The 16857-nt window shown below is 37.5% G+C and overlaps 2 protein-coding genes across 2 annotated transcripts; both read right to left on the bottom strand.

The window, feature by feature from the left end:
- Positions 1-2657: 2657 nt before the first annotated feature.
- On the bottom strand, positions 2658-5898 carry LOC133708601 (1-aminocyclopropane-1-carboxylate oxidase homolog 1-like). Its single transcript, XM_062134068.1, is given in 5 exon segments — positions 2658-3150; positions 3412-3733; positions 4380-4915; positions 5597-5775; positions 5778-5898. Coding segments are annotated over 5 exon segments (1395 nt in total). The 5' UTR covers positions 5884-5898; the 3' UTR covers positions 2658-2898.
- Positions 5899-9306: 3408 nt separating this feature from the next.
- On the bottom strand, positions 9307-11320 carry LOC133709772 (uncharacterized). Its single transcript, XM_062135642.1, has 5 exons — positions 11114-11320; positions 10612-10729; positions 10438-10527; positions 10243-10341; positions 9307-9671 (listed from the first exon to the last, which is right to left on the bottom strand). The coding sequence occupies exons 1-5, from the start codon at positions 11179-11181 to the stop codon at positions 9573-9575; spliced, it is 474 nt and encodes a 157-aa protein (XP_061991626.1). The 5' UTR covers positions 11182-11320; the 3' UTR covers positions 9307-9572.
- Between the last annotated feature and the right edge of the window lie 5537 nt (positions 11321-16857).

The raw sequence follows: 16857 nt of genomic DNA on the forward strand, positions 1-16857 counted from the left end.
GCTAGTCTAGCACGGGCTAGGTGCAATTGTGAAAAGGTGATGTTGAAGAATTTTCTGGTTTTGGATTTTTGATCTCAAGGTTAGGGCTCATGCTGATAACGTGTTTAAGTATATTGGTATTGAGAGAGAATTGTAGAGAGTGATGTGTATTATTATTGAGAATAGGAGCCCTATATATAGGGATTACAAAGTACTAGTTCTAATGTTACAAGGAATACCAATCCGTGTAGGATTGGGAAATCTAGAACCTTCTCTCCTATTGCTACTCCTCGTTTGATAAGGCACACTAAATCGATATTCCTTCAACAACTCTGTATCCATGATTTAATATCTACAAGTAGCACTATTTGACAAAAGATCAAACAGTTTTTTCTGCATATGAATCTGAAAAATGAATATTTCTAAAACAGTCCTTGCAACCTTTAGTTGACTAAAATGTAGTAGATAAATATATTTAAAACTCAAAATAATAGTAACGCATGCACCCGCAGTATATACTGAATCGTTTACTGTTGATCTTCTTTTTACAGACATCGTTGTTTATTCTAACAACTTATTGCTCCAATAGTAGGAAATCATTCTACTCAAAATAACCTGATCATCGCAACAAGCTCTTCATAATCTTCTTTAATTAGAATTTCATTTGCAAACGATTAAGAAAGTTGGAAGTCATAGCCAAACACCCAAGTAACAAGTACATCACTCATATAACTATTACAATGATAGAAGACAATGCATTGCCTGAAGATTGGAAATTGGAAGTATTTCTCTGCAAATTGGAAAACCGAAAGAGCATATGAGGTTGTCATATCATTCATATCTTTCACTTAAAAAGAATATATATATATATATATATATATATATATATATATATATATATACAGGCCGGTTCTGAAGCTGATGTCCGCACTTCGCTAAAGTGCCGACGGCGACACAGCAGCGGCGATGGCGGCTCGGGGCTTGGTGGACGGAGGCCGGAGGCGTCCCAGACGGTTCTGGGCAGTGATCGAGGTCGGAGGAGGTCGAGGTTGCAGGTTCTGGGCAGCAACTTCACCTGCAACTGCAGGTTTCTAGGCAGCGCTGCAACCAAGTAGCCGGCGACTCCACCGACTGCAGACCAGTCCGCCCGACCCTTGGCCTCCGTCCGGCAAGCCCCGCCGCTCCGTCGCACCCCGAGCCGAGCTGCAACGTCGCCGTCCGCACTTTAGCGAAAATGCAAACGTCCTCTTTGGAGCCACTCCGTATACACATACATATACATATGACTGGAATGGTTCTTTCTTTTCTTGGTTAGATTATCTTAGTAAAAGTAAACATAGTTCTTATTTGTTAAGCATTTCCCTTCTCATTAGTTGGTCTATTTGGAATTCTAGAAATAAAGTAATCTTTCATCAAAATCTTGCAACTCTTGCTAGTACTGGGTTTGAAGCTTTTAATCTAGGTTCTAAGTACTCCCTGGTGAATAATAAAAATCATATTCAAAAGGTTGTTACTTGTCAGAAACATTCACATTAAATGGTATCCTCCTAATCTCCAATATGTCAAATTAAACTTTGATGATTCTGTTAGAAATGATAAGGCTTCTGTTGGTTTTGTTATTAGAAATGCTGATGGGAATTTTTCAGTTGCTGCTTGCAGGGTCATAGGTACTACAAATATCTTAGTTGCGGAAGCTACTACTTTAAGGGCACGTTTACTTACTTGGAATGGAATGGAATGTAATGGAATGATTACGGAGTAAAAATACCCCTGTGTTTACTAACACATAAAGGAATCGGAATGATTCCAGGTAAAAGAATTCATGTGTTTACTAACACATGAAGGAATGGGAATTGGTGTAGGTCCCACCTATTTATCAGGAATCGATTCCTGAATACTCAGGAATTCGATTACGAAGGGGGGAGATGGGTTTAGGAATCATTCCTCCGGAATCAATACCGATTCCTTTCTTCTCCCATTCCACTTGTCTCCGATTCATGATTATTTTCCATTCCAAGTAAGTAAACGTGCCATAAGAGAAGACCTCCATATAGCTTATCTTCAAAATATGTCTGATATTATTGTGGAGGGAGATTCTAAGCTGTTCATTGATAGTATTCAAGGCCACTAGGCAGCTCCTTGGACCACGAAGCTTATCAAACAGTTAGCCTCCAAATTTCAGGACATAATTTTTAGACATACTTATAGCAAGCTAATTTTGCAGCTGACCATTTAGCATCCTTAGCTTATAATTGTCAGAACCCTAAGATTTGGTTTTCTTGCCTTCCCCTTTCTGAGTGCCCAGCGTTCCAATTGGATTAGCTGGACAGGAGAGTATATCACGGTTTTTCTTTTTCTCTGTAAACTTTTTTCTGTCATAAAAAATAAAATATAAAATATAAAACTACATAAATAAATAAATAAATAACTATTTTTGACAAAATCAGTCTTTGACCTTATTTAGTTGATCATCTTGTATTTATAAAAAATAACAACAAAAGAAGCCATATAGACAAACAGAAATATAACAGCTTATTACTCCAAATAGGAAATCATAGCAGCCAAACTCTCCAACAAAAGCTCTTCATCATATTACTCTAAATAACCTGGTCATCTCAACAAGCTCTTCATTATCTTCTTTAGAATGTCATTTGCACATGAGTTTGAAAATAGGGAAATCATAGCCAAACACTTTTTAACAAGTACATCACTCGTAACTATTACGATCAAAGCAAACAATGTCATTTGCACATGAGTTTGAAAATAGGGAAATCATAGCCAAACACTTTCTAAGAAGTACATCACTCGTAACTATAACAATCAAAGCAAACAATGTATGCCTAAAGAGTACTGCTATAAGTGTATAATTTAGTAGCACACCGAGTGTTCATGGCAGGTCTAGCTCCTCCTCCTCCAAGTTCAAAGCTTAAAATGAGACAAGGCAGATTTCCCATCGAGGCCTTTTTTAACATAGTAGGCATTATAGTCCCTTACAGTGGTCTCCCTGTACTTTGGAGGATTGTCTTCTGATAATAACTCCTTGATGGGTCCGTAGAGCTTTGTCGATGGCAGCAATCCTGTGCCGAAAAAGCTTGCAACTGATACCCTGGGACCTCTATGGTTTGCCAGTACCCTGTGCTCTACACTCTTGAATCTGTCATTTGATATAAGCTGCAACCTCAAAAGAATTTTATTCAACATGAAAATCCCAACAGGAAACTAGACTGAAACAAGTACTGAGACATATCCTAAACATAACATACTAGACCAGCCAACTAGAAGAGACATGCATGATCTGTGAAATCATAGTATGACAGTATTTTCTTTCTTTATCATTGCAACTCAAAAATTTGTTCATTGTTCAATTTGACTTCACCATTTCAACTCGATTGTGTTATTTAGAAAGATAAAAGAAACGATGCTTAAACTTGCCTGTACAAAATCTCCGATGTTAACCACTAAAGCACCCGGTACATGAGGTACATCAATCCATTTGTTCTGATGAAGGACTTGAAGACCACCAATATGATCTTGCAGAAGGACAGTCATGAAGCTATTATCTGCATGCTTGCTTGTGCCTATTGTTAACTCTGGTTGTGGACAAGCAGGATAATAATGGCCTAAAACTATAAGCCCCTCACTGCAATCTATGTCATTCAAGTGACTTGGATTTAGCCCAAGAGCCTCGGATAACAACTCAAACAATAGCTTCCCCAACTTCATTACTTGCTTCGAGTATTCAACAAGAATTTCTCTGCAAATTGGAAACCCACAAAAGCTAGCATATGAGGCAGTCATATATACCATCTTGTTTCTCCTAAAACAAAATTATATCATATGTGTGTTTAAGGTATACACACGTTTATTACTATTACAGTATAACATATCTGCAATTTTATTTTTCTGTTGACCAATTCCTTTTTGTATATCAACCTATATCCAATTGTAAATGGCTTCAAACTTGTTAAATACAAAGTTGCTTTTATGCAGAATGGTAATTTCTTCAATACAACCTATTGCCAGGGACAGGGTTTTTGTAATTCAAGCCAACCAACTAGCCTATAATAATATTGCTTACTCATTCATAGACGAAACCAAGAGATCACTCTCTCTTATCTGATGGCGTTCTACCCTAAACCCCTCCAATATCATAAGCAACTGGGCCAGTTCTGACACAGGCTAAGTACTAGCTAAGACTAGCTTCTCGGTTGTCCAACACATCTATACCCTAAAGCTGGTCAATGTATAACTTCCCTCTTAGTTACCAAAGTGGAAATGTCAAAACATAATCATACCATGACCATCTAATTGACAATGGAATCTGAATTAACCAAACACAGTCATGCATAAACTTACCAAGTATAGCACATAGATAAAAGAGTTGAACACTTATCACGTACCTGCATACTTCAGGAAAGTCTTCCATCTTAGGAGGAGTAGGAGCCATATAACACTGTAAACTATCCCTCCAATTAGTTGCCGGTGCACTATACAGATCAAAGTTGCTGTTGTAGACTACTGTACTACTGGAGTCATCACGAGTATAATACTGTTTCTTCACTTCAGTATCCTGCTCATAAAACCCACGTACCCCATCCTTCATCTCCTCCAGCACATCAAAAGGTATTCCATGATTGGAAATTTGAAAGAAGCCCCAAGTCTCTGATGCTTCTCCAACTGCTGCAACAATCTCCTTTCGTTTAGTTTGATCGAAGAGGCCTTCGACGTCTATGACTGGAATGCTACACCGGACTTCTTCTGAATCAGAGGTATTGTCGATGGAATACTCATCTGGTGGATGATAAAAAATTCGAGGAATCTCGGTTATTCCAGCATCAACAAGGCCTTTAACACCTTCCTTTGTATCATCAAAAGCTTTTAGTTCATGTTTTCTGTCATAGTTGGTTGGAACCTCATTTCTGTTGGTAGCCACCATCTTGGTCTGTGCTATGGTAAAGCTTAATGCATCTTAAATAAGATTAATACCAGAAGTGTATGAGGATGGCATATACCAAACAATATACTTCTGTGTCCATACAAAGGAGAGTGCCAAAAAGTGACTCTGTATCCTAAATTGAATATCTACAAGTTGCACTATTTGACAAAAAATCAAATAGTTTTTTCTACATATGAAGCTGAAAAATGAATATTTCAAGATTTAATACCAGAAGTGTATGAGGACGGCAAGTATATACCAAACGATATACTTCTGTGTCCAAACAAAGGAGAATTATAAATCTCTATTATGGTACGATGGGTTTTCATCCAACTGAAGGATAGCGAGTGATCAACCATTAAGCTGGTCAGTGGATTAATTTACTGAAACTGAAGAGTCAACTCATACAACATACCATCTAAATCATGATTGAATCTAAAGTAAACTAATTAGTTTCGTATATTTACCGTTTATAGACAGAATTTTATATGAGTTATGTCATTGTCACATACCTGCATACTTCTGGCAAGTCCTCTGTATTAGGAGTAGGAATCATATTACATCTAAAAGTACCCCTCCAATTAGTCGCTTATCACGAGTATAAAACTGCTTATTCAGTACTTCAGTATCCTGCTCAAAGAACCCACGTACCCCATTCTTATTCTCCTCAAGCACATCAACAGGTATTCCATGATTGAAAATTTGAAAAAAGCCAACAGGTATTCCCTTTCGTTTAGTTCGATCTGAGAGGCCCTTGAGGTCTATGACTGGAATACTAAACTGAGCTTCTTCTGAATCAGAGGTATTGTTAATGGAGTACACATCAGGTGAATGATAAAAGATTCGAGGAATTTTGGTATGCCAGCATCGACAAGGCCTTTAACACCTTCCTTTGTGTCATCAAAAGCTTTCTGTTCACTTTTTCTGTCATAGTTGGTAGAAACATCATTTTTGTTGGTAGCTGCCATCTTCGTATCAACTAAGGTAAGCCTAATGCATGTTCTAAATCTTAGACTGGACAATAAGATTCATACAAGAAGTGTGTGTAAAAGCCCAGTGAATATTTTCACAAACACCACATTGCAAGTTGACGCTAAAGGATATAATTTTGTGGCAGACCAAAAGTCCTCTAACCTTAATTGAATAATCACTAATTGCACTAATTGACAGGTAATCACATGTGGTTTTCCATATATGAAGCTGAAAGAATGAATAACCTAGTCTTTATAATGACAAACTTATATACCAAAAATAAAACTAATGTCGTAAATAAAAGAGCTAAAATCATTTTATCACTCTAAACTTTACACTTAAAATCAGTTGTGCCCCCAAACTTCTAATTTGATCGCATGTGCCCTTATATTCTCCAATTTGATCAATTATGGTCAATCCTTCACTAATCTATCTATTTATTCATATATTGTTGTCCATTCAAACTATATTTAGCCTTTAATCATGCAAGAAACACACTATTTACATGATCAAGGCTAAAAATTGACCCTAAGTGGCATGCATTGTCACTAATTTATGAAGAAATTGAGGAATTAGTTTACTAATGATTATGATTGATTATATATATTAGAACTTTGTAGTGTGTAATTTTACCATTTAAATAAAGGGCTGACTTATTCCTCTCAAAAAAAATATATATATATATATATATTAGAGTATAAGAACATGTGTGATTAAACTAAAAGTTCGGGAACACAGACGATTTTAGACATAAAATTCAAGGCAGTAAAATGTATTTATCTCTAAATAAAACTACATCGTTTTTTACTTCTATTTGACCCGAGCCTATGACTTGAGAACATCATCTATACATCACTTCCTGCATAGATAACACCAATGGGACCTAACTGGATAGAACCAATAACTGTATGATGCATTCTTTCACTTTTGTCAACAACCTCTCTGTGTTTGATTGAATCTTTTCAACGCCTCCAATGTCCTTCTATGACAAGGATAGTGATAGAAGCAGAACTGCAAGTGTGGGGCGGTGGCTACTGATCTAGCATGGTACCAGTGGTGGTTGCACTGACAGACTTTGAAGAGTATTAAATCAAGTACTGATGCATGTATTAGCAGTAGCATTTACATCTTGCCTTACTCGGCTACTTCACTATTCTTGAAGCCCTTCACTTTCTTTTCTTTTTTGGTTTTTTACAGTACTGTTCTACTTTGCAAATTTCAAGCATCTCCTAATGGCTAATTCCTACTAATACGATAGGTTCATAATTTCATATATTTTTATACCCTTAAATGTAGGATTCTAGGCTTAGTTCTTATCATTTTTGAGTCATTTACTTTGTGTTTGTGTTTTGTAGGTTAATTTGGAGAAAAGAAAGATTTGGAGCTTAAAGTCAAACGCGGGATTGAAAGGATGCTTGCTATCCTGAGCGTCCAGAATTGTCTCTGCCGTGTGTCAACTTCGCGGATTAAACTGTACCTTCTCAGAAGGAATTAGCAGGCGAGCCTTATACCATTGGAAAGATACGGATGTTAGCTTTCTGAGGAATTTTACGGAAGTGGATTCGCATTCTTGTGGAGGAAGTTATGATGGTTTAAGTGAACCTAGTTCGGGAAGGCAGATTCTGACGATTTTCGGAATCTGACTTGTGAGGCCCAAGTCCGTTGTTCTTAGCACTTGAATGGAACAAGGCTGAACGTGTTTGACATATTTGGAGTAATTTCTTGCATTGACTTTAATAACCCTGCGTTGCTTTGGAGAGAAGAAATCTATTCCAAGTGGGACTAGAAGACCTAAGAAGCCCAATTCAAGTAGGATTTGGAAAGAGAGATACATGGAGAAAACCTAGCACGTTTTAGAGAAGACACAGCATATTCTGCAGAGAACAAGGAGAAGAGAAGCTCTCACCAACGCTGGTTCCAAGTTCCTCAATTCTTCCATTGTCTGTTTCATGATTTCTTTGATTCTAGTCATGTTTTTCATAGTTATGGATTGCTAAACTTCTAGGCTAGGGCTGAGATGAAGCCCCTAGTATGACTATTCTGTTTATTTAGTTGGTTTGCTATTGAATTTCTGGATTTCTATGTTAAACTCTTAATCACCGTTTCAATAGAACTTTTATTCAAAATCTTTGTTCGGGATCAATAAGACCTAGGTTTTGTTTATTGGTTATTTGGTTGGAGAACATGATGCTTGATCAATGAGTAGATGTTTTCTAGGGTTCCAAAAGATAATTCAATCTTGTGATTAAAGAGTTGTGAATTAAGAATACAAGTGCTTGATCATAGTCGATATTCTTGTTTGCATGATTTTCTAGTTCTTTTGTGCTTAATGGAGTTGAACATGTTTGCTTGAACCTGATCATTAAGTGGAGTAAATTATAGTTTGGCTACTTGAGTTCTATACATGATCAATAAGTTGGAATTCAAAGGTTAGAAGAACTTTGGCATATGTCTGGGATCAATACAGTTTATGTACGGAAATCTTTAGCATGAAATCTAGGGAATTCAATTGTTATCAACTAGAGAATTGGATAGAAGTATTAGGTGGTGGATTCAATGCTTTAGCATCTTTATAATCTATTCTTAAACTCTAAAGAATCTCATTGCTCATTCTTGTCTTTAATTTTAGTTTTTCTTTCTTTAATTTTCTGTTTAAAACTCAATCATCATAAAAATCAGTTTGTTTCACTTAAGTATAGCACACTTGTCATAGCAAAATTGTTTCAATCAGTCCTTGAGGGAATGACCTCGTGCTTGCACATTTATTCTACAATTGATTCGTGCACTTGCGAGTACTAAATTAAAATTGACAACACAGACTCAGAAATCCGAATGCAGGATTCTTTACTCAACTTGAAGTGATATATGACCCTACAATCTACATAACACAATTAGCTTCAAACGGTGAGAAATAAAATTTAGAATAATTCTACCAAATGTTGCGACGTATTAAAACAAAACACGTGGCAATAATGTTGCATGGTTTAATTTTGAATAAAACAAAATTTTGGATCCGTTTTGTTTCATTTTGAACAATAAGCGCATGGAAACATGTAACCGAAACCACACACCAAGTCAATAATGTAATGTACCCCATATAATTTCTATCTACATCACATACATACAGATACCGGTATATTAATTAATTTTTGACTTTTAGTACAGCGGTATTTAGAGGAAACTTACAAGATGATGAGAAGGAACTCTGCACATGGATTACCCTAATTAAGTGAGGTTTATCATTACACAAATATAGAATACTAATCAAGGTTTATCATTACACATATAGAATATTAATCAATAAGTGTTTCACTATTATCGAATCCAAACCATTGGTCACCCTATAATTCATGATTGAAACCAAGAACACTGGTTCCAGACAGAACCAAGATTTTGCGGAGGGCAACAAGAATGGCAAGTAGTTAATTGAAGAACACAAGGCATGATATTAATAAATACTGTAACTTTCTGAGGTTCACAAACTGGCTCAAAAGAAAATAAAACATCAGCCCCTCAAAATACACAATAAGCCTTCTTTCCCTAATTTTTTTTTTTTTTTCCTAAAACTTTTGAAAAGAAAAACCCAGATACAGACAGATAAAGGCATGCAAAACTAGTTCCTTGCAAACAGTCAGGTGAAGTCAGAAACTAAACCCTCACATCATCTAAGGTCCCTCCTCAATCCTCATGTAGTTTTAGCTTTGGGAGCTCTTTTCCTGAGTCTCTTTGGCATTGATATCTTCATGCTTATGAAAAAGAGCAGAGCCCCAAACAATGCCAAATTCTGCAAATCAGGGAAAAGAAATCATTAACAGTAATTTTTAAACTTCTCCTTTGTTTTTAAACTTACATAGAATCCCTATCTAAACCTATCCCATTGTCTAAGAAAATTATAGATTGGGTGTATAGTAAAAAGCCTAAACACACTCCAAGAGTCCAAGCCATAATGGACCAATCTAACTGTTGGGCCAAGACTAATAATATCAATATCAGAGCATAAGGCAACGCTACACATTTCATCCTAGTGCAAAGATCTAATTTCAGTTGCAGTTAAGAATTACCAAAGCTAATACTAAATTACACAGTTAAGAATTACCAAAGCTAATACTAAATTACACATATTCAACTAACGTAAATAATCTAGTCCGTGTAGCTTGACCTCAACTCAGTTTGGCATGAGTGTTGTTTTGTCAAAAACAATGTCCAGAAAATGCAATTTGAATAAATCATGTTGAGAAAGTGAAGGGTACATCTGTTAAGTTCTCATTTTATAAGGGGAAAATGTGAAATAGAGACAGATATAGATCTAATGCGTAAACAAAATTATGAGGCAGCAAGTAATCCTGATTGCTAACCTGGGTAAACTTGAGGAAAAGTTGATTGAATTCTTTTTTCTCCGCATCATAGTTGTAGAAGTCATACAATATAGGAGTTGCAATGGCCTGATGCAGAAGCTGCAAAGAGAAACACACATATGATTTAATCGCCATGCTGATCTCCATGTACACACCAAAAAAAAATAAGGTAGACAAGCCAAGGCTAGTACAAACCAGCAGAACAGCTCCAAGAGAACTTCCAAAGATGAAAAGAACACCCCCGACACCCTTCAAGACAATCGCCGCCGCCACAAAATGCTTAATCTGCCAATAACAAGTCCCAAAAATCACTCTCGTTGTGTCCAAATTAAACCAATCACAAAACCCTAAATCCATCAATTTTCTCACCTCAACTTGCTTGGGCACTTGCACACCGGTATGAGCTAACAGATGGCTCGAGAAAACATCGAGCTTTGGTCTCAAATACTCAGCTGCAGGTCCCCCATCCGAACCAAATTCATTGAACCTATAAATAGCAACACTTGTGAAAACTATCTCATCATAACGGTTACGCATAACCAATCATCATACAACCTAACCATCAATCACTACACTCGTAACGAACTTAAATTCTTTAACAACACCACTAATCTAGTTCCGAAACTTGTTACACGCACACAGATCAAGTTTCAGTTACACTTTCTACTTAGATCCAAGCACAATCAATGAGCATGAACAACTATAAAATCACCGAAATTGCTTCTAAGAACCAGGGTAGGGTTCCGAAGAAGTGAAATTCCATTTGAGATTTGCGTGATTCGAACTTTGAACTCGACTCGAAACTTGATGAACAATATTATTATAATAATAGAGAGAAAGAAAGAAGGAGACACAGATCTGGAGGGCTCACTCTTGCCAAGCGGAGAGAAGGAAGACGAGGGCGAAAAGGAGTCTCCCAACGGAGGAAACGAAGGCCATGTCTGTACGGGGAGGGACCAAAACGACGCCGCTTCGGACACTCGAGGAGGAGACTTTGCGATTTCGAAAACTAACTCGGACAGGGGGTGAGGGGGTGATAAGGAGGAGCAGAGATCGAGGAAGACGGCGTCGTTGTGGGTGCACGCGTTCGAAATTTAAAAAAGTTAAGCGGTGGTTGGCTGGGGGGGGAGTACTGGAACTCGCGCGAGTGTGATGAAGTAAATGTACTCGCTGTGTGGTTTGAGATAGGGAGGCCTACACGTATGTCCGGCCAATAGGAGTGATTGGGTACTTGCAGTGGGGGCCGAGGTGGTGACGTGGCGGGGTGGGGAAGCGAGTATGTTGAGGGTATGGATGCGGGGTGAGTTGATTTTTCGAGAGAGTGGAAGGCGGGTTTTACATTGGTGCCCCCCCCCCCCCCCCCCCCCCACTGTGTTCTTAGTTCTTACAGCTTTTGAAGTTTAAATTTTGAAATAAAGAAGAGGTTCGAGTTAAAGTGGTGTTGTCATGCTTTCTTTTCCACTTGGCTTTCTTTTTGGTAAAATCTCACTTGGATCTGTGTTTGCCACCAATTGTTAGACAAAGGAAAGACAATTAACCAAGAATTTAGGGTGAATTATAGAAAAAGGCGTTAATTTTGGTAAATCAAATTTTTTTCACTGTTATAAATAAGAGTTATTGTAAGTGCGGCGTAAAGTTTAAGAATAGAAGAGTATCGCATAAAATTCTAAAAAGGAAGTCATTTTTGACTAATTAATTCTCTGTATGCTACTATACTTACTATATCATTATATTGATTGGTTAAAACTCCGAGAATAAGAAATGCATATTGGTATCGGGGATTTTGAGGCTTCATCTGCAAAAAAGTTACGTTTTCAAAAAAACTATTAATAAAGTCTAAACTTCAAGTCGCTGCATAATGATAGCTGCCTTTTTTATTTGTCTAGTCTTTTATTGGATATTGGAGCAGGATTTCCACCTCTGACGTAACTAAAAGTAAAAATAAATATGTAGATTTAACAATTTTAACCGACATTATTGTATTTCTAAGATATTTTTATTTTAGATCAATAGTGGAGAAGAAATCAGAATTTGAAATATTTACTAACACTTGTTGAAGAGAAATTGAATGTTTACTTGAGAAAAGCTAGATGCAATAGACGACCAATTCAGGCAAATTTAACTCTTACCATTATGATCTTACGATTTCTTACCGCTATGATAAATACTAATTTTCTGTTTCTAAGATTTTTTTTCACAGATGTCTCAAATGAATAATGAGACATGCATACTAGTGTTTCATCTAATAATAGAAGGGATGATTGTGGAAATACTTGACAAAGACATAATCCAAAATCATGAGTGCATTAATTTGTAGAAAATTGTAGTTCAAGTCAAATTGATACAAAAGCAATGAACACGTAAATGCACGGAGCATTTTTGCATGTTCAATTCCTATTGGATGCCATTATTGAACCTCAAGATTAGCTATAGCCATCACGACCGACTTAACTGAGAATATATATTGTTTCTTTTCGAGCTCTGTAGATCTAATGCCACCCAACTGTGCGAGTGTACACGTGAATGCAACTGAAATGACCAGTTATATTCACAAAGGAGCACAAGAGGATCAAGGCAAATCCAATCTTGGCCAGTTTGTTCCAAAGTGAATCGCATAATTAAAGTTCTCCCTGCCCATTTTATATCGTTGGATGTAAAGAAATAACATGTCTTGCAGAAATTATAGATACATTCAAGCTGATTAAAAAGCATGTACTAATCGCCCAAACTCACCACTCAAGCAAGACATGACTTATCTTTACAGTACTCATGATAATGTATTGTGTCATTCGTGATCTTATTCTTTCCTTGAATCAAATTGAAATATGTATCTTTTTACGCAAAGCTCTGCGCTATAGGTTTACCTATTGAATTGCCCTAGCTACAAGCAAGGTTTATTCGCATTGTTTTTGGCTTTAAAGTGAATTTTTTAAGTGCGATGTAATATGTACCATAAAGGTGGTTAACTTTCTACTGCACACTTGGACTGAGATAGTTTCTTTATATGTTACACCTCATATGCAGTTTCTTCCACTCTTGCATTTGGATTTGGGTGTTGCAAATAATTATGGCTCCAGAAAGAGAATTTCGAGTTGCTGTTTTAATTGTTTGTTTTACTCATGAGGGTATTTTGCATTATACTAATTTTTTTTTATCAATATAAATTTATTTCAATAAACTGCTATTACATACTGATCCAATTACAATATCAAATTAAGGAATTACTACCACGACGACAAACATGCATCAAAACTAATTCTAAGAGTCCTCACACGAAAGAGAAGAGACTGACAAGTCAATAGATCAACGGGGCAAGATTGAGAAACTGACCGAGCTAAATTGACTAAAGAGCAGCAATAACTAGGACAAGTTGCCACAATAGTGAACTATTGGGTGGGTCGTCCCAATATCTCCCGATCACATCAACATAGGCTAATACTAAAATGCACAGTCTTAAGCCGGTATGAAACTGGATCTTATGGACAATAAGCCAGTTACCTAAATCCAAATACCTATCGGAATCCAAGGCGATAACCTTGACTCGTAAGAGCCTACTTATTTTAAATCTAAAAATAGATCCAAACACTAAAATATACTGAAAACACCAAATAAAGAAACAAAAGAACCTAAACACATTGACGTCGAAGCAGAGAGTGAAGTTCTAATCTGAAGGAGTCGTAAAACCAATCCAGCACACTAATAAAGCATATGACCGCCACACCAGCGCCAACCCCACCTCTCAGAGCTTAACCAAAGAGCCCTTTAACCAACCTAGTCACCACTTCGAGCACAAGCCTCCACCCACCCACCTTCAATGTCAAGGAAGGTTTGACTACAAGCTAGCCACATTAGAACCACGACCCGACCAAAAAATATACTACAACCATCTTGATCAATTGTGGTATTGCAATCTGCCTAGCACACACACCACCTACCCTCCAACACCTCTATTGCCTTCACACCATCAGCACCATTGTCCTCACCTCCCATTGCCTGCAGTCAAAATATAACAAAAAACAAGAGACAATTTTGGCTGAATAATTCTATATCTCATTCACCTTACAAGAAGAAATTATATACAAATTACAATTGTGCCTAATAAGACAAGTATTATTCCTAAGGTAAGTAGTAAATCAAATAATACTACAGATATTACAGAATATTACAGATCACAGAATATCTACATAAATAAGGTAAGTATGACTCACGCCAACACTCCCCCTCAAGTTGGCGCATACAGATCACGAATGCCCAACTTGTCAAGTGAGTCATGAAATGCCTTACTCGATACTGCCTTAGTGAGAACATCAGCCAACTGTTCTTCTGAGTGGACAAACGGAAAAGAGATAAGCTTAGCATCAAGTTTCTCTTTAATGAAATGTCTGTCGACCTCAACATGCTTAGTTCTGTCATGTTGTACTGGCTTGTGAGCAATATCCACCGCTGCCGTATTATCACAATACAAATCCATGGCTCGTTTGGGTTTAAATCTCAAATCACGAAGTAAATTTCTCAACCAAAGTAACTCACAAACTCCATGAGCCATACCTCTATACTCTGCTTCAACACTTGACCTGGCCACAACCTTTTGTTTCTTACTGCTCCAAATAACAAGATTACCACCTATAAAAGTGAAGTAACCAGAAGTGGATTTTCTATCTGTAACACAACTTGCCCAGTCTGCATGCATCTGTATAACCACTAACATCCAGATGATTATGCTTTGAAAACATCAAGCCTTTTCCAGGTGCAGACTTTAAATACCTCAGAATACGAATCACAGCTTCCATATGAGTTTCACTTAGATTATGCATGAATTGACTCACAACACTAACTGCATATGCAATGTCTGGCCGAGTATGTGAGAGATAGATTAATCTGCCAACTAACCTAGCTCTGATAGAGAGCCTTCTCTGTAAGAGTTTGATTAGGGTACTCAACCAGTTTATGATTCTGCTCAATAGGAGTATCAACAGGTCTACAACCTAGCATTCCTGTCTCTGTCAACAAGTCAAGCACATATTTTCTCTGACACAAGAAAATTCCTGAACTCCCCCTGGCGACCTCAATCCCCAAAAAATATTTAAGAGAACCAAGATCTTTCATCTCAAACTCTGATGCAAGCAGATCTTTTAATCTTTCAACCTCCTCTAAATTATCACCAGTAATTATCATATCATCAACATAAATAATTAAGGCAGTTAATTTACCTTCACGGCGTTTCGGAAACAATGTATGGTCAGAGTTACTCTGTTTGTACCCAAAACGACGCATAGCTTGAGAGAATCTTCCAAACCAAGCTCATGGTGATTGTTTGAGTCCATACAAGGACTTATTCAACTTACACACAAATCTTCCTCTTGTGCTTGCCTCATATCCTGGTGGTAGATCCATGTAGACTTCTTCAGATAGCTCTCCATGTAAAAAGGCATTCTTCACATCAAACTGTTACAAAGGCCAATCTAGATTAACTGCCAGAGACATCGACACTCGAACAATATTAATGAGGAGAGGGACGTAGAGAAGAAGGAGGTCGATTGCCTGAGAGTGATCGATTACTTGAGGGATTGGATGACTTTGATTATATTGCAAGGCCTGCAACTTCTGAAGTAACTGCTCAAGTTCCAGCCCTCTGCGTCTCATCTTTGCGAATATAAGCAAAGGCTTGCTGCAAGGTTGGTGTGGTAGTCCGGCGAAGTAATTTGCTCCTTGCATTCTCAAATATTGGATCTAGGCCAGCCAAAAAAACATGAACTCTCATGAGATCCTACTCCTCCTTATAAATCTTGACATCATCCGGGCACTTCATGCGATATGGACGCATCTGATCAATTTCTTGCCAAATCTCCTTTAGTTTTGCAAAATACATGGCAACTGGTTTTCCATCTTGTGTCATACGGGAGGCTTGAGTGCTCAACTCATAAACCTCGGCAAAATCCGTTCAGTTAAAGTAGATCTCCTTAAGGCTTTCCCAGATTTCTTCAGTTGTATTACATCCCATAATCATCTTTGAAACATCTTCGGTCATGGATTTGTAAAGAACAGAGGTTACCGAGCCATTTGCAGTCTTCCATTTTGAATAATTGTTGGCTGCAATTGGTGGTTCAGTAATTGAACCATCAACATAGCCCACCTTATCGATTCCACCGAGGTGAGCCTCCATCATCTTCTTCCAAGTTCGGTAATTAGAGTGTAACGTCCCGAACCCAAATTCACCCGTTTACTAGTCATTTGGACGGTAAACGACCTTTACTTTCACTTTTACTTTCGGTTTAGTACCTTTAGTGGCCCTAAAAGTTGACTTTTTGTTTGGGTCAAAATTTGAGAAAAGTTTCTTCATGGAAGTTGTAGAGGACGTTAAACCGAGCGCGTGCATATGTGGTTCGTAAAAATCGGAGATCGTATGCGATAGTTATAAGCGAAATAGTAAAGTTACTGTTTACGGTTACTGTTCATGGTAAGTTTCTATAAATAGCCAAGTTACTGTGGTAAGTTTCCATTTTTGGAAACTTACCCGGCCTTTTCTCTCTCTTCTCCCCCGACATTTTCTTCCTCTTCGGCCCGATTTCTTCTCCCTCCGGTTTCTTCCTTCTCCGGCCGACCCACGACGGAATC

Source organism: Rosa rugosa, chromosome 5, assembly GCF_958449725.1.
Source record: "Rosa rugosa chromosome 5, drRosRugo1.1, whole genome shotgun sequence".
Lineage (NCBI taxonomy): Eukaryota > Viridiplantae > Streptophyta > Magnoliopsida > Rosales > Rosaceae > Rosa > Rosa rugosa.

Coding starts and splice junctions, on each gene's coding strand:
- LOC133709772 (XM_062135642.1), bottom strand. CDS start 11,181: ATGGCCTTCGTTTCCTCCGTTGGGAGACTCCTTTTCGCCCTCGTCTTC. Junction 10,528..10,611: donor AAGTGCCCAAGCAAGTTGAG/GTGAGAAAATTG, acceptor TGTTATTGGCAG/ATTAAGCATTTTGTGGCGGC. Junction 10,342..10,437: donor CTCTTGGAGCTGTTCTGCTG/GTTTGTACTAGC, acceptor TTCTCTTTGCAG/CTTCTGCATCAGGCCATTGC.